This window comes from Rhinolophus sinicus, linkage group LG06, assembly GCF_036562045.2.
Source record: "Rhinolophus sinicus isolate RSC01 linkage group LG06, ASM3656204v1, whole genome shotgun sequence".
Lineage (NCBI taxonomy): Eukaryota > Metazoa > Chordata > Mammalia > Chiroptera > Rhinolophidae > Rhinolophus > Rhinolophus sinicus.
In genome coordinates, this window is record NC_133756.1 from 42,280,968 (window position 1) to 42,305,121 (window position 24,154).

Here is a 24,154-nt window from a genome sequence, read left to right on the forward strand (position 1 = left end):
CACCCCTCAGCGCCTGGCCACAGTCATTCTGCTGTCTGTTTCTATGGGTTTGGTTTTTTAAAATTCCACATGTAAGTGATGCCATACAGTATTTGTCTTTCCCTGTCTGATTTATTTCACTTAACGTAATTCATTCAAGGTCCACGTTGTCACAAGTGGCAGGATTTCCTTCTTTCTCATGGATGAATAATATTTCATTATATATATATATATATATATATATATATATATATATATATATATAATTTATATATATGATTTACATATATGTATATTTATATATAAATCACACCTTTTTTATTTGTTGATGGACAGCTATTTCCATATCTTGGCTGTTGTGAAAAATGACTGCAGTGAACATGGGTGTGCAGATATCTCAAGATAATGATTTCATTTCCTTTGGATATATACCCAGAAATGAGATTGCTGGATCATATGGTAGTTCTATTTTTACTTTTTTACGGAACCTCTGTATTGTTTTCCATAGTAGCTGTACCAATTTACGTTCCCATCAAACAGTGTACCAGGGTTCCCTTTTCTTCACATCTTTGCCAACATTTGTTATCGCTTGTCTTTTTGATAATAGCCGTTCTTACAGATGTGAGATGATATCTCATTGTGGTTTTAATTTGCATTTCCCTGATGGTTAGTGATGTTGAGCAACTTTTTATGTACCTTCTGACCATCTGTGTTCACTGTGGAAAAATGTCTATTCAGAGCCTCTGTCCATTGTTTAATTGGATTGTTTGGGGGTTTTTTTGCTATCAAATTGTATAGGTTCCTCATATATTTTGAATATTAACTCCTTATCTGGTAGATGGTTTGCAAATATTTTCTCCTATACCGTAAGGTGCCTTCTCATTTTGTTGTTTCTTTTGCTGTGCAGAAGCTTTTTAATTTGATGTAGTTCCACTTGTTTATTTTGCTTTTGTTCCTTAATGCTTTTGGGGTCAGACCCAAAAAACTCATTGTCAAGGAGCATTATTTTTGCCAATGTCAAGGATCTTTTTTCCTGTGTTTTCTTTTAGGACTTATGTTTAAGTCTTTAATCCATTTCAAGTTAGTATTTGTGAGTGATGTAAGATAGGGATCCAACTTCATTTTTTACATATGAGGTCTGACAATTAAATTTGCGCACTCATCCTAGAAAAAGTGCTACACACCTCCTTGCTGAATATCACTATGGTCACCTTCGAAGTACTCCCCTCGGAAGCTACGCATCAATGCAGGTGACTAGTCCACCCTTCAAAGCAATTTTGGAACTCTTTTTCTGGAATGGCCATCAGAGCTGTCGTTGTATTACCTTTGATGTCCTGAAAGTCATCAAAATGTCTTCCTTTCAGTATTTCCTTTATCTTTGGGTAAAGAAAGAAGTCATTGGAGTCCAGATAAGGTGATTACGGAGGGTGTTCCAATACAGTTATTTGTTTATTTGCTAAAAACTCCCTCACAGACAGTACTTGTGAGCTGGTGCATTGTTGTGATGCAAGAGCAATGAATTGTTGGCAAAAAGGTCAGGTTATCTAACTTTTTCATGCAGCCTTTTCAGCACTTCCAAATAGTAAACTTGGTTAACTGTATGTCCATTTGGTACAAATTCATAATGAATAATCCCTTAGATAGCAAAAAAAAAAAGGTTAGCAACATCATTGCAACAAGTTCGCAAACTTAATTGTCAGACATTTTGATGGTTCTCCAGTTTTCCCACCATATTGAAGAAACTATCCTTTCTTTATTGAGCACTCTTGGCTCCCTCGTCAAACATCGGTTGATCTTATATGCAAGGGTTTATTTCTTTTTTCTTTTAATTAAAGTTTATTGGGGTGACAATTGTTAGTAAAGTAACTTAAGTTTCAGGTGTACAATTCTGTATTACATCATCTGTATACACCACATTGTGTGTTCACCACCCAGAGTCAGTTCTCTTTCCATTACCATATATTTGATTCCGTTTACCCTCATCTGCCACCACCCTCGGCAAACCATATGATTTCATTGATATGTGGGATATAAAACTGAGAACAACAAAAGAACAAGACAAACAAATGAAGAAACAAAACTCATAGACAGACAATAGTTTAGTGGTTACCAGATAATAATTTAGTGGTTACCAGAGAGTAAGGAGCAAGGGCTTATTTCTGGGCTCTTGATTCTGCCCCATTGGTCTATGTGTCTATTTTTATGCCAGTACTGTACTGTGTGGTTACTATTGCTTTGTAATACAATCTGAAATCAGGAAGTGTGATGCCTCCAGTTTTGTTCTTTCTTGGGATTACTTTGTCTATTTGGGGTCTTCTGTGGTTCCATACAAATTTTAGGATTGCTTTTTCTATTTCTGTGAAAAGTGCAGTTGGAATTTTGATAGGGATTGCAATGAATTTATAGATGGCTTTGGGTAGTATGAACATTTTAACAATATTAATTCTTCTAATCCATGAACACAGGATATCTTTCCATTTATTTGTGTCTTCTTCAGTTTCTTCATCAAAGTCGTGTAGTTTCAGTGTACAGACTTTTTCACCTCCTTAGTTAAATTTATTCCTAAGTATTTTCTTTTGATGCTATTACTGTGATTGTTTTCTTAATTTCTCTTTCTGATAGTTTATTGTTAGTGTATGGAAATTCAACTGAGTTTTATATATTAATTTTGTATCCTGTGACTGTACTGAATTTATTTATTAGTTCTAACAATTTTTTAGTGGAGTCTTTAGGATTTTCTATATATAAGATAATTATCATGTTGCAAACAGAGATAGTTGTACTTTTTTCTTTCCAATTTGGATGCATTTTTTTCTTTCTGTTGTCTAATTCCTCTGGGTAGGATTTCTAGTACCATGTTTCCCTGAAAATAAGACCTAGCCGAACCATCAGTTCTAATGCATCTTTTGGAGCAAAAATTAATATAAGACCCAGTATTATTATATTATGTTATGTTATATTACATTATATTATATTATTATTATGTTATGTTATATAAGACCTGGTCTTATATTAAAATTAGATGGGGTCTATATTATATTATATTACATTACATTATATTATATTATACCAGGTCTTAGATTAATTTTTGCTCCAAAAGATGCATAAGAGCTGATTGTCCGGCTAGGTCTTATTTTCAGGGAAACATGATACTATGTTGAATAGGAGTGATGAGAGTGGGCCCATTTGTCTTGTTCCTGGAGGAAAAGCTTTCAACCTATCATCATTGAGTATGATGTTAACTGTGGACTTGTCATGTACAGCTTTTATTGTGTTAAGGTGCATTCTTTCTATACCAAATTTGTTGATTGTTTTTATCATAAAAAGGTGTTGTATTTTGACAAAGCTTTTTACCTCTCTTTTCTGTAGATGTTTATGTCCCAGGTGGTATTGTAAGGAGAGTAATTGCTAGTCATGTTGCATGTTTTTTATGTTGTGAAGAACAATATGCCTAATTTCTCTAAAGTTTCTTTATAATATACAACTTTAAAAAATATTTTGCCACATGTTCATTGTACTCACTTTAAATTTGTTGTAAGTTACAAAGTTTTGATAAATTAAAAATAAATCTTTATGGAAAACAAAATGCATGAATACCACAAGAAGGGCTAAATATCTGAGAAACATCCTAAGAATGCTTCTAGGGTATAAATATATGATCTCAGAATGTGACTGTTCCAAGATAAATTCTTGTCTAAGACATGTTTGTTAAATTATTTTTAATTGCATTCACTATGTGTCAAGCACTTAAATTAGGGAAAACTTCTAATGAAGAAAAAGTTAAGAAAATAAGATCAGAACTTCTTAAGAAGTTAAACAGTTTGTGATCATATGAAAGCTTTATTCACAATTACCAGAAAGATTTCTTGCCTATTTAGATTAAAACAAGTCCTGGCATAGGCTTTTCTCTAAGCTAGGTCAGTCATTTGTGAAAGTGATTAACAAGATTTTTCTATATAACCTTTGCCAAACATTGGTTGGAACCATAATTTTTTTCTCTGAAAGTCGTTTTTTTTTGTTTGTTTGTTTTTAAATAATAGCTTTTTTGAGATATAATTCACATACTATAAAATTTACTCTTTTCAAGTATATATAACACATTGCTTTTCAATATATTTATAGAGTTGTGCAACCTGTACCACTTTCTAATGCCAGAACATTTATATCACTCAAGAAACTATTACTAATCATGACCTTTTCTTACCTACCCCCAGCCCTGGGCAACTACGAATCTATTTTTGTCTCTGTGGATTTGCCTATTCTGGACATTTTATATAAATAGAATCATACAATATATGCTGTTTTGTGTTTGAGGTCATTTCACTTAGCATAATGTTTTCAAATTCTGAGAAGTCTTTTTAATGTGAGGATACCACTGCATTAAGTACTGTCCTAACCTCTCCCATCTGTTAACAAGATTGTTATTTAATAGGTAGAAACTAATATTGCAGAGAGAACAATTTTTAGCTGTAGATTCCATTTTTCTCAGAATTACCAATCTGCCCTGTGAGGTGTGTCTATGTGTTTAATATATAAATTGTAGGGTGCTGTTTAAGGAGAAACTTTTATTTTTTAAAATTCGGATACCTCTACTCATAGTATAAATTGAAGTTTTAAAAGCTTTTGTTAAACCTACTTGTGTTGATAGCACTTATTATTAGTAATCCAAAATAATATAATAATATACCAAGTGACAAGGATAAACATTTAGAATAATCATAATCTGTAAAGGGAAGAGGGCTACATCTACCATTTAAAATTTCTATGTCTTGAATTATCTTACTTCCTGTGGTGTCAGTTTTGTCTGTTCATCTTGTGCTGATGGTTTTCTTCTCAAATTTGAAAGCTTAATTGGTGCCTGGATTGATTTTCTTAAGCAGATTGTGTGGATTTGCAGTGCTGTTTTATGTTTGTCTCTCCCATGACTAGGTGAGCAGGAGGGCCAACTGGGCTAAGTTTACTTGTTTGGTGTTGATTGGCAGTCTTTTCTTTAGGATGAATGGTCTGGATATAGCCTACAAGGCAGGGTGCACTTGGATACAGAAAGAAGAGGGCCTTATTCTGGGAGGCTCATTACTCATCCCAGCTGACTTACTCTCTCCAGGCAGTTCAAATAATTTTTAAAAAGAAATGTTCTCTGGTTGAATTCTTTTTTTTTTTTTTTTTTTGCAAGTTGCCTTCCTTTCCAGGGGTGGAGGGAAAGGGGCAGGGAGTAGAATAAGATGTGAGATTATTACAGGTGTTTGAATGCAGACTTTCATTTAACCTCCCATTTTCAATCCCTCTTCTTCAATTCTGTTCTCATACCTGCCGACTACAGGTCTGGTGTTTGTTGAGGCTCCTGCTTAGTAAATGTCTTTCCCATGACAAATATACCCCTTCTTGAACATATTCTGGAACTTATTCTGGCTTCCTCATTTGTTTCCTCTGTCCACACACCTCCATTTGCTTTCCATTTTTTGGAAATTTGTTTGTTTTTCAGTTGTTGTTAGTATTGTCTCCACTATTATATTAGTTATCTGTTGCTGTATAATAAATCACCCAAAATTTAGTGTTTTACGAGTAAAACAACAGTAAAATTCAGGTGTGGGCTTAGGGCTGGTGCTGAGGCAGAGGGGACTGCCCCAGGCCTCATGGGCATGTCCTTGAGAGGGGGTACGGCCCCCCAGTTTGGAGATTCTTAGGCAGCTGGCGCATGTCAGCATTAATCTAGATTAAAGCCTTATAAATCTCTGGGGGCTGCACACTTGGGGTTTAATAGAGGCTCAAGAGTTTTAGGAGTTATCTCCTTAAAATTCAAGGTTTATGAGGGTGATTTTCTGGAGGTCATGGGCCTTACAGTTAGTCCTGTGAGAACTGAGTCCTAAAGGCTAATCCAGGGAGACTGTTGTTTTGGTATTTAATTCTGAATCTGCATATATTCAATAAGGAATGACTTGTGGACGGAGCAGCCCACCTTCTTCCACACTCCATCATTTCCATAGCATCCTGTTGGTTATTACACAGGTTAGCCCTGTTCAGTACGAAAGGAGATAGTACCAGGAAGAGAGAATCACTGAGGGCCATTTTGGAGGGTTATTTCCTTTTTTTATTTCTTTTCTATTAGTGAGATGGGGTATACAGTCAGCCTGCTTTCTGTAACTTAAGTTCTATTTGTAAATTTAGGTGGTTGGTTTGCTGGGAAAATATAACCATGTAAAAAGTAGTCCAAAATGGAATTTAGCCTATTTCGTGACCCAACTTATAATAGTTTTGGGACTTTGGACATTTCTTTCATAGTTGTTCAGAGGATTTTAAAAATATTAAGGCTTTAAAAAATATTACTTCACATTCAGCAAAGTCATTGCTTGCCAAGAAAGAAAAGGCCCAGTCCCTTTTGCACTTCATTGAAGACAGGGGAGAAGTGATTTAGGACTTTTGAAATCTTCAGCTAATCCCCAAACATTCTTTTCACTGGTTGCTACATCTATGGGTTTTATCTGTTTTTATTGTTGCTGTTGTTGTTATTGACTTGTTTGATTTCTTCCGTGGTCATTTTTAGGGTACCTGTGAACTATGGGAGATAACTAATAAGGCGGGATGATGCTTTGGTATAAACCAATATAATATCACTTTTCTGTTTGAAGATATTGAAGTGAGTTTTTGAAACGTACTCTTTGGGGAAAAGAATAACTTAGAAATAAAGGACATTTCAAAAGTTTCAGCTTTTTTTTTTTTTTTGGTAAATTGCATGTTCCCATATGCTGGGATTAAACTGTGTTACTGACCTTTGCTTCTGAAGTAACATCTCAACTCTAGTAAAATGTTACTCTCTGAAACCTTTAAAAAAGTTTTTGGAAATGTTGTCAAAAATCTTCCTATAAAATACATACTAAAATGAGAAATTAAACTGTCATTTTAGTGATTTGCTTTTTGCTTTAAAAAATTTAAGATTCATGATTTAAATGTTTCTGAATTGTCATTATCTCTTAAGAGTTGATGATAATGTTAGCTAGTATCAAATCTGCAATATGATGTATTTCCACAGCTGCAAGCCTATTTTAAGAGATTTACTTAAATGATCACGTCAGCCAAACCAACAAATAAGCAAGGTAGACCAGTAAATCAAAACTTGACTCTGGACTCTCTCATTGTTGGGTTTGTTCACTTTTTATTAGTATAAATTATTTTACGTAGTTTATAAGTTTAATTGGAGCCTTTGTTTCCTCCTTAGGATTTTTTCCTACTGGTAGGTATACATAGATCCTATTTGTTTTGATAGTGGTACAAAACTTGATTTAATATCTAAAGAATTTCCATTATAAGTTATTTTTTAAACCTGGTAGGTTTTTTATAACCGCAAAAACACTTTTCCATTAGCAAAATACATTTTCCTTAAAATATGAGGGAAAATATTACTTAAAGCAGAAAATATATTAATATAATGTCAGATATTGTTATTTCTGTTTACCTTTTTTTTTCTTTTGCTTCTGCTCTAATAGACTTATTTATACCATCTTAAATATTGCTGATGCTTAATCTTCTTCCCCCCTGGATTTTTGGATAAGGCTGATAGGAAAGTGTGATTTGACATTTAAGAGTATAAGCGTTGGAATAAATGCCTAGGTTTCAATTCTGCCATTTAGTGGTGGGACTTGAGGCAAGTGCCTGCTAATCTAAATCTGCTTCTTTATCTGTAAAATGTGGATAATAATAGCACCTATGTTAGGAGCTGTAAAGATTAAATGAGATAATCAAGTTAAAGCATTTAGCACAGCATTGAGTGCATATGAAGTGCCAGAACTGTAGCATGGAGAAACACTTCCAGAATAGTAGAGTACAAACCCCTAAACTTCTCCACAAAAGTACAAAAACACTGGCAAAAATTGTCAAAATAAAAATCTTTAGAACTCCAAAAAGTAATGAAAGACTTGTAAAACTTCAAGGAGCATTTATTCAAAAAAAATGGCTGAATCTTCTTTAGAACAGTGAACTTTGTGGATGTTCAATTTGCTCTATTCCCACCCCTTTCTCCACAGTAGTCTTGCAAACCAACAGCCTCACAACTACAGGCTAACAGAGGCCCAGCACCAGAGGCTCAATGGTAATTGTTTAACATGACAGCTACCCGAGGTGGTGATGCCAGTTGGAGCTAGCAAGAAATTGACCAAGAAACTTAAAAGGAAAAATTGGGCAATGAGATGTTTAAAGGGGTCTTTGAAAAGCTCCAACATATTCCTGGGAATCTAGAAGGCAACAAACATATGCAGGAATCTGCATATGTTCAAGAAAGATCTTAGATGTCCCTGACTCTCACTCTGGCTGCCTGGATGTTTTGCAAGCAGGAAGTGAAAGTTAAAGCAGACAAGAAGAAAAAAATGACTACATGGAATTTGTCAAAAGTAAAAACTTTTGCGTTTCAAAGGACACCAACAAGAAAGTGAAAAAGGCAGCAGAATGGGAAAAAATATTTGTAAGTCATGTATTTAATAAAGGACTTATATCCAGACTACATAAAGAATTGTTGCACACTGTTCCCCAATATTCCCTAATTTAAAAAAAAAATTAAAAATGATTGTTACAACTCAACAATAAATAGACAAATAATCCAATTTAAAAATGGGCAAGGATTTGAATAGCCATTTCTGCAAAGAAGATATACAAGAGCCAATAAGGAGATGAAAGATGTTCAACATCATTAGTCAATGTATAAATTAAACCACTTTACACATACTAGAGTGGCTACAATAATAAAGATGGACAATTATAGTTGGAAGGGTATGGAAAAATTTGATTCATCATACATTGCTGGTAGGAATGGAAAATGGGACGGCCAACTTTGCAAAACAGTTTGGCAACTTCTCAAAAAGATAAACATAGCGTTATCGTGTGACCCTTCCATTTTTAGGTATATATTCAAGAGAAATTAAAAAACAAAAAAACTTCTACACAGATGTTCAAAGCAGCCTTAATTGTGATAGCCAAAAAGTAGAAACAACCCAAATGTCTATCAATGAGGAATGGATAAACACAATGTGGTGGATAGCCATACAACTCAGCCATAAAAAAGACTGAATTAGTGGTACATACTAGTACATCATAGAACTTTGAAAACATTATACTAAGGGAAAGAAGCCAAACACAAAAGGTCACATACATTTTCATTTATATGAAGTTTGCAGAGTAGGAAAGTCCATAGATACGGAATGTAGATTAGTGGTCTCGAGAGACTAGAAAGAAGGGGGGGGGGGGAGGTGACTGCTAATGGGCAGGGCTTTCTTGTTGGGGTGATAAAAATGTTCTGGAATTAGTGGTGCTGATTGCACAACCCAGTGAATATACAGTAGTCCATCCCTTATCTGTGGGGGATTTGTTCCAAGACTTCCAGTGGATGCCTGAAACCATGGAGAGTACCGAACCTCATATATACTATATGTATTTTTTGTACATACATATCTTTTCACTTAAAGGAAGCACTTTATGTCTTCTGTTTGGCATATCCGAATTGCCAGCCTCACTGCTCTTGTGCTTTGGGGCCATTATTAACTAAAATAAGCATTACTTGAACATAAGCACTGCGGTACAGCCACAGTCAATCTGGTTACTAAGACGGCTACTGTGGTAAGTGCCTAACAAACAGGCAGGTAGCACATACAGCACGGACATGCTGGACAAAGGGATGACTCACATCCTGGGTGGATGGAGCAGGACAGCACGAGGTTTCATCACAATACTCCGAATGGTGTGCAATTTAAAACTTATCACTTGTTTATTTCTGGAATTTCCACTTAATATTTTCGGACTGTGGTTGACTTCGGGTAACTGGAAACCACAGAAAATGAAATCATAGATAAGGGGAGACTGCTGTACTAAAAACCACTGAATTGTACACTTTTTAAAAGGGTGAATTTTATGGTATGTGAATTATATGTCAATAAAGTTATTTAAAAAACAAAATAAAACAACAACAAAATCCCCACAGTGTGCCATTTAAATGGATCACATGGTACTGAAAAATAAAATTACTCCAAAGGTTTCTTGCTTAGCGGGCTACTCTATAGTGTTTGCAGTTTTTAAATAAACTGTCAGAAGACTGGAATTCCATTTGTAGAGTTGTTATATTAGCCAGAGATTCATAACTATTTTTCAGTTATACAAAGGTTAGTCAGAGCTACATATAAGAAAAATTCCTTAGAATTAACCTAATTGAGATCATTTCAGTGTTTTTGTAGAAAGTTTTACTTCATTTACAATTGTGAGTTATACTTTTAAGCATTCTTTGGATGATAAAATCCTCTCTTTTTTTCAGTGCTTCATCTTCAGTTATTTTTGTTGATGAACTATGAGATACTGCTTTTCTGTGCACCCTATGGATTTAAGTAGTTGGATTCAAAACGAACTAAGTTTGTTATAAAGTTTCACTCTTCTTTACAACTGAATTTTGAAATAGAATGAATTCAGATCTTACTAGCTGTAAAATCTTATTGAATGATTTTTGTAGTTTAATCCAATTGAGTATATTTTGATGTTAGCAAGATCCTATTTTCTATCTCATATAGTTTTTTCTTTTTGTATCATTGTTGTCTGTTGTAATCCACTGTATACTTAGCTTGCAGAACACAGAGAAGTACGGCATACCTACAGTCTGGAGTCTCTTTGTCACTGTCCTTTTTATGAAGAAGCCATGCATTTAGTTGAAGAAGGAAAAATTTACTCAAGAGTGCTTAGGTACCATTTCAGTTTTGCTTACATTTATGAAAAATATTAAGGTGCTGTTGCTATGTTTCTATGATATTTATTAAAAATGGTTCTGAGAATAGGGGAAAGTATGTTTTAGGCTCAAAAAAATTTTTTTACATGTTTTGTCAGTATTGAAAAGACATGTGTTTTATATTAAGATCCTGAGGTTAAGCCTTGTTTGAGTCCAGATTTGTAGTAGGCTTGATCTTGAATAGAGTGTAACAGTTGTCTTCCCTGTTTATTACATAGAACTGAAATGCTGGAGTGCCTAGGAGACAGTGATTTTCTTGCCAAACTTCACTGTATTCGACAGGCTTTTCAGGTATTTTTTTTTTTTAAACATTAAGATACTTTACCCAGCCATTCATCCCCACCCTCATGCTATAAAGTCCAGCTGCATATAAACAAGACAGCTCTTTGCTTTTTATTACTGTTCTTCTTAATGGCAAATATAAAGTCTACTGCGCTTATTTTTCCTGCCTGCCGTTTCCCTTCATTTGACTTCATTTGCCATTGTCCTCTTCCATGGCTTCCCAGGTCCACTACAGTTTGTCAGAACAGGGTATTTTGATGCTGGAGATGTGTACAAATAGCTGCTTAAAATAAAAATCCTCTTTCTTATTATAAATTAGTGTGTGTTCTAGATTGTTTGTTATTTGAGTCAATTGTGAAATCATTGATTTCCTAAAATGAATAAGGTGATTAAGCAATAAAATTGTCTTTGCTTTTTATGTGTTGGGGCTATGTAACATTTATTTTAGACTTTCTAATATTGAACAGAATTTAAATCCATATTTATCTCTCTTTAATCTTTTTTGATTCAGTTTCAAGAGCTCATTTTATTTCAGTAAATGAGGACTTGTCTAGCGTTTGCCTGATGAAATAGTGCCACATACAATTCATTGACTGATAGGGTTATTTGTGCATAGACGTGCTATAAATTCAAATGTCCATTTAAATTAATTATAGGTCTCCTTTTTCTTTATGTGGGGATGGACATTTTTTTCAGGTAATCCTTTCAGAAACAGCCAACAAGATATTCCTTGCTGAGAGTGGAAGGAAAATTTTATCAGCATTAATTGTGAAAGCACGAAAGGTAAACTTATTTTATTGACAAGTTTTTTACTGTTTCAGTTGAACTGAAAATTAAAATACATTAAATTTTTAATAGAAGAAGCAGTTTTTGTAACTAGTCACAAAGGATGTCTCCAGTGTGTTTACACTGCTTGCAGGGCTGCAGTATTTGCGTCTTTTCGTCATATTAAAAATAAATAACTCAAAGAGCATTGATTTCTCCTTGGGTTGATTTATTTTCTATGTGTAAAGCCTATACCATTTTGATCGAGTCGTTTCTCATAAGTTATTTCCAATTTGCCAGTAAGTCTGTGAATGTCCTGATGAGCATTATCATTAGATCTGCTACTACAACCACCACTATTATTATTTCTAATACCTCTTCTCTTACCTCCCTGAATCCTGTTCAGTAAGATGGTTCCAGGAAATAGTGTAGCTCTCACAAATCTGGAAATATAAATTAAGCTGCCTCTTACTCTTACTCATCTTCTTGGGACTGAATGAGGCAGAAGCAATGAAAAGAACTTCATAAAGACTATAAGGAACAACTTTTCTTTATGCAAGGTGTGTCCAAATGATGAGGAAAACCAAAATAAAATGGGCCTTTCTTGAGCCACTTGAACACCTGGTTTTCAGACCCAAACTATTTGAACCTCAATCCCATCATTTGTATAATAGAATTATATTTATGGTACCCTATTTCAGAGGGTTCTTATAATGATTAAATAAATGATCAGTGGGAAAGCAAATTTTTTATAAAGTACAAAATAAATGAAAGGTAATATTAATTACTTGCAATTCCCATTGTAAATCGTATGTTGCTTTCTTGACCTTCCCATGGCCACGATTTGAACTAGAGTTCCTCCTAAAGGAATAGAACTGCATCAGAAGCTTCACATGTATCTTCTGTGACCACATTTTTATCCTAAGGACTGACCTAAATACGCATACATTTTTGAGTAGTAAGCAGTTTGCTTATGACACTTTACTAACAGTGTTAGTCTTGACTTCTGCAAAATGTTGGAACAACAAAATATTAAATCAAATTAATATGGCGTACCTTAAAAAATGTATTTTAATTGTTACCTACTAGAATGAAGATCTAACAAATATACTTGAAGAGTAACTCATTTGTTTCATAGGCTTGAGCTTTTATTATAAAGTTGAGTTTCGGATTAAAGTGTGTTTTCTGCTGCAGAATCCAAAGAAGTTTGAAGACGTTTTTGATGAAATGATCTATTTTTTAGAGCAGACTGATCACTGGGATAGTACTGAAATGGAACTTGCTGCTAGAGGAGTAAGTTCAAATTTTTTATATTTATTCCTCTTAGTTATTTACACATAGTATTTACATAATTTGAGGCCACTGTTTCCTTTGCCTTGTTAAATGACAGGAAAACCAGTTGTGTGATGGTGGTTATGAGTCATAAATAATAGCAACCACAATCTTTATTGGGGTAATAGTTGAAAATAATTGGTTTTCAAAAAGCCTTTCCCTCCTTCCCTTCCTTCTTTCCTTCTTTCTGAAAGTCAAGAGCAGGCCCTAGCAGGGTGGTAATGGTGGTCTTTGCAGAGCTGGTTTAAGATGGGACCACAGGCAGCTCTCTGGGGCTAGGGATGTGGCTACATATACAGTATCAAACAAACAAATATATTGAGCCTAATTGAAGCCAGGTCTTATTGTCAGATAAGGGAGGTATAAAAAGCTAGGGTTGGAATTGGATCTGTCAGTGTGAATTCATAGTTTACAATATATATAGATAGATATCGAAATAAATGTAAAGACTTACATATACATAAACATACATAGACTTCCTTGCTCCACTCACTGAGAAGGTCTGGGAGCAGTAACACCTCAAGAGAAATTACTCCTTGCACACAGATCTTGGCTTCTAAGTACCACTCTCCACTAAAGGAACTAGGTCTCCTTGGAAAAAATGGCTGATTTTAGCACTGGGATAGGGAAAGTACATGATGAGCCTGAAACGTGTTGTGACGGAAGCTTAAAGAATGAGTTTGCAAGGGGCTGAAAGGCTTTGTAGGCAGAGGAAACAGTAGGTACAGAGACATAGTGGCATAATCTTTCCTTCCCCAGTGTTCCCTCAGTTGGTGAAGGAATCGGCATCCACTCAGTTGTGCAGGCCAGAACCTGGGACCTACCCTTTACACCTCCCTGGCCCTCGCCTCCCTTACCGTATTCATCTCTGAGTTTGTCAATTCCAGCTCCTGAACATCTTTCAGCTTCTTCAGGTTTCCTCTGTTCCTGCCAGCCCCCTTGTAGTCCAAGTAACTGTTGTCTTTCCTTGGACTACCTCAGAATCTTTCCCTTCCCTGATCACCTGCCTTCTCCCCCACTCCCTGCATTAACTCTTTCTCCTCTCCATTCCATTCTCCATATTGCTGCCACAATGCTCCTTCAAAATACAAATCTGATCATCTTCACTCCACCACTGTCCCCCTAAATACTATGAAATGAAAATCCAAAATCATTATCATGGGCCATAAACTCCGCAGGAGCTGGCCCTTCTCCTTGTCTCTCCTCTCTGCTCTCTGCTGTCGTGAACTAAAGCCTCCTTGCCGTGATTTTCTTTGACTCAACACTACTGTGTTCCTTCTTACCTTCAAGTTTTTGACAAGGTATTTCCTGTACCTGGGATGCCTCCCTCCCTGAAGAAAGCCCTCTGTGACATCCAGTCTAGATTAGAAGCTCCATCATCTCTCGTAGTACATGTACTTTTTCCTTTACTGTGCTTATCACATTTTGTTGTTGTGAATCTGTGGGATTATTTGTTGCTGTTTGTTTTCCCCACTAAACTCTAAGCATCTAGTTTGCTTACTGTAGAAACCTGAGCTCCTGGTATAACAGGTAGTGCAATACAGTATACATGAATGAATGAAAGAGCAAGAGGTTCATGATGTGCTGGGAAAAACAGATATACCAATAACTAATGACAAAGCAGTATGAGCATTGTGGGTACCATAATGAAAGCATGAACAAAGGACTCCTAGAATAAAGTGGAGGGAGAGATTAATTTCACTTGATGGGATCTAAGAAGGAACAGATGTCATGTGAATTACAATTTCTGGTGGTGAGTTGTTTTCATATTTGTCTCTCCTCTTCTTTTTCTTTTTGTCAGAGATACAATCTGACTCAACTGAAAACACCCAGCTGTTTTAAAGTCTGAAGCCCTGGCTCAGAATTTAGTTCAGCTCTATGTAATAATAATTTCTGTTTTAATTCATAATTTAATGCAGGTGAAAAATCTAAATTTTTATGATGTTGTTCTGGATTTCATATTAATGGATTCCTTTGAAGATTTAGAAAACCCACCCACATCCATACAGAATGTAGTAAATAATCGCTGGCTGAACTCTTCCTTCAAAGAAACTGTAAGTGGTGGTTTACCTTTCTCAACCATTTACATTTGATGAGAAATGGTCAGAACTGGAAGGATGAATAAGATTTACATGTATATCTATCTGTAGAATGACTAGTGCGGACACTGAGCTCATCCTTTGATACTGGGATCAGATGTGTATGATATGTAGCATCTTCAGATGAAATTCCTTTGTTGGCTCTTCTATCAGTCCCTGTCTTGACCTGAAATATTCAATATTTCCTTAGATCTCAAAAAAAAAAAAAAAGACCACCACCAACAACAAAAAACCCCTCAGGCTTTAGTTCAGGACTAACAAAAATGTCTAACTGAAATGGCTCTATGACTTAACTGAAATACAGAGTTGCAATAAAAGGTTATATATATATATTTTTTTTTTTTCCCCCCAGAGGAAAATATAGAGATGCATGTTCCCAAGTACTATGAAAAATTAGGGAAGGAAAAAAATAAGCATGTGCCCAAAAAAGCAGACTTAAACTGTATTCTATACTTTGAATGTTTTTGGTTTCTGTTGTTTTTTTGTATTCAAATCTGTTTGGCATTTTTGTTGTTGCTCTTGGGCTTTAAGTGTGTACTTGGAAGTAGGTGGGATAGATGTTCATGATGACGTTTGAATGCCTTTAAAAAAATGTTCCAATTGGCTATTTCACAATTATTTTGCAAATTCCTGAGACTAAATTTTAAAATAGTTTTAATGAATCCATGTTTCCCTCAAAGTATGTTTTAAGCATGAAAGGTACATGTTATCTCCATTTCTGTAACTAATTTGGTCGAGTGACCTTGATCAAAGTCTGGTCATGCCAGAATAGGTCAGATTTCTTCAGGATCCACTTGGGTGTTTTTGTCCCTATCATTATGGTTGTATTTCTTAGTTCTTTATTTGAACAAAACAGTTAGCTTTACCCACAACTATTCCTAGCATTGCTGTTCTTGAAACAAAAGTACTTTGTCTTCATTGATGTGCATAAAACATTTATTGTATATGTGCGTCTTTGTATACATATTTCTACTCTTTTCCCGTAGGAACAGAATTTAAGAACTCTGGAAGCTGAATTATAATTACTAAGTTCATTGGTACCTGAGTTCATCCTTTTTTTTTTTTTTTTTTTTTTTTTTTAGTGGCTCTGTATTTAATTTTAAAATTTATAAAAACAAAACACCTTTCATTAACATTTATAAACAGTAGAAGGAACCTGGGCTAGTTCTTATTAGTAGTTAGTTTTGAATATTTTTAGACCCATCAACTTTGAATTTCTAATAAAAACCACTCTTTCCTAAATGGAAAGTTTATATAGTTATACATTTAAATCTTGCTTTTTCTTTTCTGCATATATTTAGGCTGTGGCTTCAAGTTGTTGGTCCGTACTAAAACAGAAAAGGCAGCAGATGAAGGTAAAATTCATCATACCTTGGACTTCTTTGTTAAGTAATTGAAGCGCCTGTCAAGCACCTGAGTCAGTTCTCAAGTGGGGACAGCAGCTCATAAGGACTGTCCCTCAACCTAGATGAGTGACGTATTGGTACTGGGTTGGCTTCCCCTTTTTTGAATTCCTTCTCTTCCTGAACATTCTGTAGAGTTCAATACAGCAAGTATTAAGGCATGCATGGGATTTCTACTAAGTGGGAGAGGGTTTAGGGTTGGAAACAGCTCTGACAGAATTTTGGTTTTTGTTTTTTCACTTAATGATGTTTTAAGATTTTAAATAATTGTTTATTATAATGGTTTCCACTTCATGTAATCCAAAAGAGAATAATGAAGTGATTCCAAAAGCTGTTTTATTCACATGAGAGCCCAATGAAGAGAGTCTCAAAGTTTATATCCTGCCTCCATGTCCTACATCCTTCAGCCCATCTCACCCACTGCACACTGCTCTCATCATACACTCCTATGGTAAAGGGCAGGGACTCTGAAGTGAGACTTCCTGGTTTCAAATGCCACTTACTAGCCATGACCTCTGGTAAGTTGCTTCACCTTTCTATGCCTTAGTTTCCTCATCTCTAAAAAAGGGCATAGTATGTACCTCATGGGGTTTTGAGGATTGACTGTATAGTGTTTAGAACAGTGTTTGGCATAGTGTATTATGCAAGTGTTGGTTATTATATTATTATTATTTGCCCATTGACCTATAGTATTTTATCATATACATATTTCTCAGTCTGATCCTTATAACTTTGAGATTGTATTGCCAAGTGCAGTGTTTCCAAAGCACAGTTCTCAGAGCATCTTCAAAAGGTGCTTGTTAAAAATAATTCTGGAGAGTTTTTTTTTCCAAATGATTCCAGAGATCCTGTGTTTAAATAAGCTACCCAAATGATGACTGTAAACGGTAATGTTTGGGAACCACTGGTTTAGGGCTAGGGAATAGCCTTATAGACTGAGTTTGATTTTCATATAGCTAGTATATATGATCATAGGCAAGTTACTATTACTGACCTTCAGTTTTCCTATTTGCAAAATAGGGTTAATGCCTACCTCAGAAGGCTGCTGTAAGGATGAAATGAGATAATGTCAACAAACTTAATTTAACCATAAAATTAGGAGTAAATATTAAACAATTTAATAAGTGGTAGTTTCCATAATTATAATATTATCATTATATCTAACTCTATTTCTTATTTCTTAGCATAAATCTTGTGCCTTAAACCAGACTTCTTTCTGTATCCACACAATCCTATATATCTTACCTCTTGGGGAATGCCATACTATAGCCTCTGTCCTTAAATAACTCATACCTACTGTTGAGTTCAGGTCAATAATTAGTCCTTAGTGAAGCATGTCTCTTCTACTTCAGCCCATGTTAACTTCTTACTTGTCTGAACTCCTAATACAGTTAGGGTATGTATTGGATTTTGAATTTTAATTTATGCAGAACATTTCTTAGACCAGAGTGTTAACTTCAGTACATCCCTGATAATTCTTTGGTCTTCACCAGCTAACTGTGTGTGATTTAGGACACATTATTTAATCCTTCTGAAGTATCACTTTTTACATGTTAAAATGTTGTCATGACCTACTTTTTCAGGAACGTTTTATTTAATTAAATAGAACCTAGCACATTATCTGGAATATAATGAGCACTCATTAAATGGCAACTACTGCTATAATATATTTCTTAAATTGAGGTTTAGAAGCTGTCTTGGAGCCTGTAAAATAGCAAATAACGCCTCAAAGATACAATGTCTTCAGGCATAGTTATCCCCAGTTGATGCTATATGGCAAATCCTATAGGATCTTATTTAACAAAGGAAATTCAGAAAATTATTAATAAACTTAAAGAGTTTCCTAAATCACAGCTGTATGTATTATTATTTCACAAGAAGAGGCAATTACAAAAATGCTTCAATAATGTCGGGTTTCTTAACCAAAATTAGAATTCTAGTAAGCATATTTTCATACTTAATCATTTAAAAATTGTTTTTAGTCTGGGATCTTGTCACTATGGCAGAGTTGGTAAACACTGTGCTTGTTTCCTCTCATGACCACATCAAAAGTACAACTAAAATACAGAACAACTATCATTGAGAATCACCTGAAGATTGTGGCTGAGTGAGCTGGAGGACAGCTGCACTCCCAGATACTCCTCTTAAAGGGACCATGCATGGACTTAATTGCAGATGGACTCACTCACTCTGAGCTCCAGCACTAGGACTGCAAGCAGCTCAAAAGGTGCCAGGGACATATGGGGAGGAACTGATTGTCTGGCTGCAGGTAGAGGGCTGGAGGGGTAGCCATCTCCTGGACGGAGGAGCCCCACCCTGGTGATTCTCTGAGACCCATCCAACTCAACTTGCAGGCACACTCAAGCCACTCATTGTGGCTTTTTTGTATAAACCTCCTGCCTTGGCCCATGCCACAGACTTTCTTAAAATCTCGAAGGTTCACAAAACCCAAGCAGCATCTGGCTTCAGCATGTCCCATACCTCTTGATGAGCAGCCCTAAGCCCGGCACTAGCAATAGCCAGTCTCAGTTTGTGGCTTGGCCTCTCAAGGCACTCCAAGCACAGCGAGAGGGAGTCATCTGCAGTTTGCTTTGTGGCTCATGCCAGGTGGCTCTGGGGAGGGCCCAGGCTATGGTTGAATTTGGCCTACAATGGGTTCCCTCACAGGAGGCCCCAGGGCTGGCACACCCAATGGTCAGTTTTGGACCGAGCCCGAGCATCAGAGCATCACCTGGTGGCTTCCAAGAACAACACATCCAAAGGGCAGACGAGGCAGGCACCAGAACTCTGCTAAAGTGAATCGGCTCTGTAGGGTCAGCCCCTGCACAACAGCTTCTCCACTGTAGTCATGACTGGTCCTCACAGCCAGTCAGCCCGAGTGTCAGTCCCTTCAACTGACGTGCAAACAGCAGCCAAGGTTCAACTACAACAGGAAGTCACACACAACCTATACAAAGGACACACCTAGAGCACCCGGCTCTAGTGACCAGGGAGATTTGGCCACTGGGCCCCACAAGACACCTACTGCATAAGGCCACTCTACTAAGACTGCGAGACATAGCAGCTCTACCTAATACATAGCAGCTCTACCTAATACATAGCTCTACCTAATGCATAGCTCTACGTAATACATAGGGAGGCAGCTAAAATGGGGAGACAAAGAAACACGTCCCAAATAAAAGAGTAGAACAAAGCTCCAGAAAAAGAACTAAACAAAATGGAGACAAGCAATCTACCAGATGCAGAGTTCAAAACACTGGTTGAAAGGATGCGCAATGATCTCAGTGAAAACGTCAACAAGGAGGAAACATAAAAATGGAGATAGAAAACATAAAAAAAGAACCCGTCAGAAATAAAGAATACATTAGAGGAAATCAACAGTAGATAAAGCAGAGGACTGAATCAGTGATTTAGAAGACAAGGTAGCAGAAAACAAAAACACCCAATCAGAATAGCAAAAAAAGAATCCAAAAATAGGAGAGTTTAAAGGGCCACTGGCATACCATCAAGTGTACCAACATTCACATCATAGGGGTACCAGAAGGAAAAGAGAGAGTAAGGAATTGAAAATCTATTTGAAGAAATGGTAACAGAAAACTTCCCTAACCTGGCAAAGGAAGTAAACATTATACAAGACCAGGTATCTCTGAGAGTCCCAAACAAGATGAACCCAAAGAGGCCCACACCAAAACACATAATTAAAATGCCAAAGGTTAAAGACGAAAGAATCTTAAAAGCAGCAAGAGAAAAGCAATTAGTTACCTACAAGGGAGCTCCCATAAGACTGTGAGCTGATTTTTCAACAGTTAACTTTGCAGGCCAGAAGGGATTGGCAAGAAATATTCAGTGATGAAAAGCAAGAACCTGTAACAAAGATTACCCAGCAAAGCTATCATTTAGAATTGAAGGACATATAAAGAGCTTCCCAGACAAGAAAAAGCTAAAGGAGTTAGTTCATCAACACCAAATCAGTATTACAAGGAATCTTAGAGGGACTTCTTTAAGATGAAAAAATTAAAATTAAAATTAAAAATATGAATAATAAAATGGTAATAACTACATATCTATCAACAGTTACTTTCAATGTAAATGGATTTAATGCTCCATTCTAAAGGTAGTGTGGCTGAATGGATAAGAAAACAAGACTTTACATTTGCTGCCTACAAGAGACTCACTTCAGAGATGTAAAAAGATGTAAAGAGATGGAAAAATATATTTCTTAAAAATGGAAATGAAAAACAAACCAGATCAGGTAGCAATAGTTATACCAGACAAAATAGACTCTAAAACAAAGGTTATAACAAGAGACAATGAAGGACCCAGTAATCCCACTTCAGGGTATTTATCTGATGAAACCCAAAGGTACTTCGAAGGGACGTGTGTGTTCATATGTTCATTGCAGCATTGTTTACAATGGCCAAGATGTGGAAGCAGCCTGGGTGTCTGTCAATGGAAGAATGGATAAAGAGGAGGTGGTACATGTATACAGTGGAATATTGCTCGGCTATGGAATGGGTTCTTGCCATCTGTGGTGGCATGGATGGACCTGGAGGGTATTGTGCTGAGTCGAGTTATGTCAGACAGAGAAAGACAGATTGTGATTTCGCTTATATGTGAAATCTGAAGAACAAAATAAACAAAACAGAAGCAAATTCATAGATACAGAGAACATTTTGATGGTTGCCAGATGTAGGGAAGTGGGGGTTGGGAGGTGGGTGAGAAATGGAAAGGGATTAAGAAGTACAAATTTGTTGTTACAAAGTACTCATGGGGATGTAGGGTATAGCATAAGGAATAAAGTCAATAATATTGTAATCACTATGTATGGTCAGATGGGTTCTAGATTTGTTGAGATGATAGATGGGAGGGAGTTGGGGGGCAGAGTGGAAAAGGTAAAGGGATTAAGAAGTACAAATTGGTAGCTACAAAATAGTCATGGGGATGTCGGGTGTAGCATAGAGAGTATAGTCAATAATATGGTAATAACTATGTATAGTGCCAGGTGGGTACTGGACTAGTCAGGGGATCACTTCTTAAATTATATAAATGTCTAACCACTACGCTGTGCACCTGAAATTAATATGAAACAATATTGAATGTCAACTGCAATTGAAAAATTTTAAAAGGAGGGGAAAAGGAAAGGGAAATAAAAGGTCCAAATCTCCAGGTATAAATCAAATAAGTCATGGGATGTAATATACAGCATGGGGAATAGAGTCAATAATATTGTGATAGCGTGGTACAATGTCACATGGTTGCTGGACTTATCATGGTGATCACTTCTTAGGTATACAAATGTTGAATAACTGGTGTGTCCCTGAAACATAATATTGTATGTTAACTATATTTTAATAGAAAACTTTTAAGGAAAATAAAATAAAAATTGTTTTGGTCTTTTTCAGTTTCTCTAAATGATTTAATAGAACTTTTTAATAGCTGAAACCATTTCAGTCTTATTAATCCTAAAAATTATACTACTAAGGAACACTGTAGCATTCTTGTTTTTGCTTGGTTACACCAACTCTATGATTGCTTTTTTTTTTTTTTATGAAGTATTTCTATGAAGTGAAAATGCCTTTAAGAAATAATGTATCTCAGCATATTTGAAACTATTGGCTAGGATATAAAACCTACAGAAAACATGCTGTGACTCTAAAAGTTACGTGTAATTGTATTAACTTTCTTATTAGGCTGGCTCATCCTTGACGTGGTCTACCATCAAAAAGAGCTATTCATGTGATAGATAGCTATTTCAGTTTCTACTAGAGAAAGCAAATTCAAGAAGGTAAAAATAACTCGATTCTCCTTAACTTTCCAACAGATCCCAGATGGATTTTTTGCACATTTTTATGCCATTTGTGAACACATCAGCCCTGTCCTAGCGTGGGGCTTTTTGGGTCCTAGAAATTCTCTCTATGATTTATGTTGCTTCTTTAAGGTATGTTCAGTCATCAGATCATTTCTTTTTTCTAAATCAAAAAGCAGATAAGGTATTATTCTGTTTTGTTTTTGCTTTTGTAGAAGATAGAATGTTATTTAAAGGTAAGTTATAAAAGTCACCTAAATTCAGTGTTTAAATGGCAGTGGAACAGTATTATATAGATTTGGTGCTTTATCCTGGAGTACATTCAACAGGTCCATTCACCTTATCAGTTCCTTCTGTAATGGCCGCATGTTCTAGGATGGTGATACGATGTTATAGTCAAATTGCTGTAGACAGTTTGTTCTTCATGCCTGGATGCTCTTGAAATTTGTAAAAACAAATAGTATCAGCCTTAATTGCACATGTGGCAATTTGGAAATAAGTTCTGATTTAAGTTAATAATGAATGATGAAATCCCAGATGTGAAAAATAACATGGGAGATTAAAGTTGTATCCCTTTATCAGCAGTTTAAATTTGCCAAAACACAGGGTATAGTTCACTGCAGAATTTTCTGCCTGGCCAAGTGCCAAGAAAAGCCTCACTATTGTAATAGTCTTGAATTTAGGCTGAGTTTCAAGGAACAAATAAAAAAGTAAATATAATCAAGTATGAATTTGTAGGGTTTTGATATTTCAAAGTTTAATATACCCTTCATTTAAAAAAATAAAATTATGTTTATGTGCTGTTAATGTAGCATTCATGTGAATGGTCTAGAAAATGTTTATTTTACTATCATTCAAAACTCATTATTTTTTGACTAGTTTACTTGACCTTCCCAAAGTAAAGTTTGTGTTTAGTGGGAAAAATTTGGACTGGGAATTAAGTGTGTCATTAATGAGCATCTGGCTCTGGGCAAATCATACTTTGTCCTCCTTTTCTTCATCTATAAAATGAGAGGGCTTGACAGGTTGATTGCTAATGGCCCTTCTAATTATAAAACCCAATGAATCTAAGAAGTGTGCCTTTTTAGTACCTCTTAACACTTGATTTGTGTAGGATAGAAATTAAATATTCCTGTTCTTTGCTCTTTGGAATTACTTTTATTTTCATCATGGTGTAACATGATACTTAATGCTTAGTAGTATACAACTTGCTTAAAATGAGTTTCAGCATAAGTATTCACTTACTGAAATGAAATATCCTTCTCAATCTTCCACTGATTTGAGGCCTGACATTATTTTTATTTTGCATGTGTCTTAAATTTTTATGTACCGAAAAATATACGATTAAAACTTATGAGTTACAATTATTGGAACTTATGAGTTACAATTATTGGAACTATTTTACTTTTCTGTCCTAAAGTAATACAAGTGCTCATAGGTAACATTGAAAACTTCTTTTTTCTTTTGTTGGGAAAGGAGTATAATAGCCCCTTATATTTATACAGCACTTTTAGGTTTTACAGTCATTTCCTGTAGATTTTTTTTTTTTTGATCATCACATCAGCCCCGAGTAGTAACAGGGACAAGTAGTATTATTGTCCCTTATTTTACAGAAAATGAAACCCAGAAAAGGTTTACTTACTTGTTCAAGGTCCCTTCACCCATGAGATCTGAAACTAGCACCGGAACTCAGGCCTTCTGACTCCTAATTCAGTGCATGTTACAATATTAGTAACGA

At 35.6% G+C, this 24,154-nt stretch overlaps 1 protein-coding gene across 5 annotated transcripts in view; it reads left to right on the forward strand.

The window, feature by feature from the left end:
* MIGA1 (mitoguardin 1) overlaps positions 1–24,154 on the forward strand; it is a 74,571-nt gene that overhangs the window by 46,627 nt on the left and 3,790 nt on the right. For all 5 annotated transcript variants that reach the window (XM_074334974.1, XM_074334976.1, XM_074334972.1 and 2 more), the window contains 7 exons: positions 10,568–10,686; positions 10,948–11,020; positions 11,708–11,794; positions 12,971–13,069; positions 15,028–15,162; positions 16,509–16,562; positions 22,432–22,548. In XM_074334974.1, the coding sequence (XP_074191075.1) occupies positions 10,568–10,686; positions 10,948–11,020; positions 11,708–11,794; positions 12,971–13,069; positions 15,028–15,162; positions 16,509–16,562; positions 22,432–22,548 (684 nt within the window). The remainder of the gene's footprint in view (positions 1–10,567; positions 10,687–10,947; positions 11,021–11,707; positions 11,795–12,970; positions 13,070–15,027; positions 15,163–16,508; positions 16,563–22,431; positions 22,549–24,154) is intronic.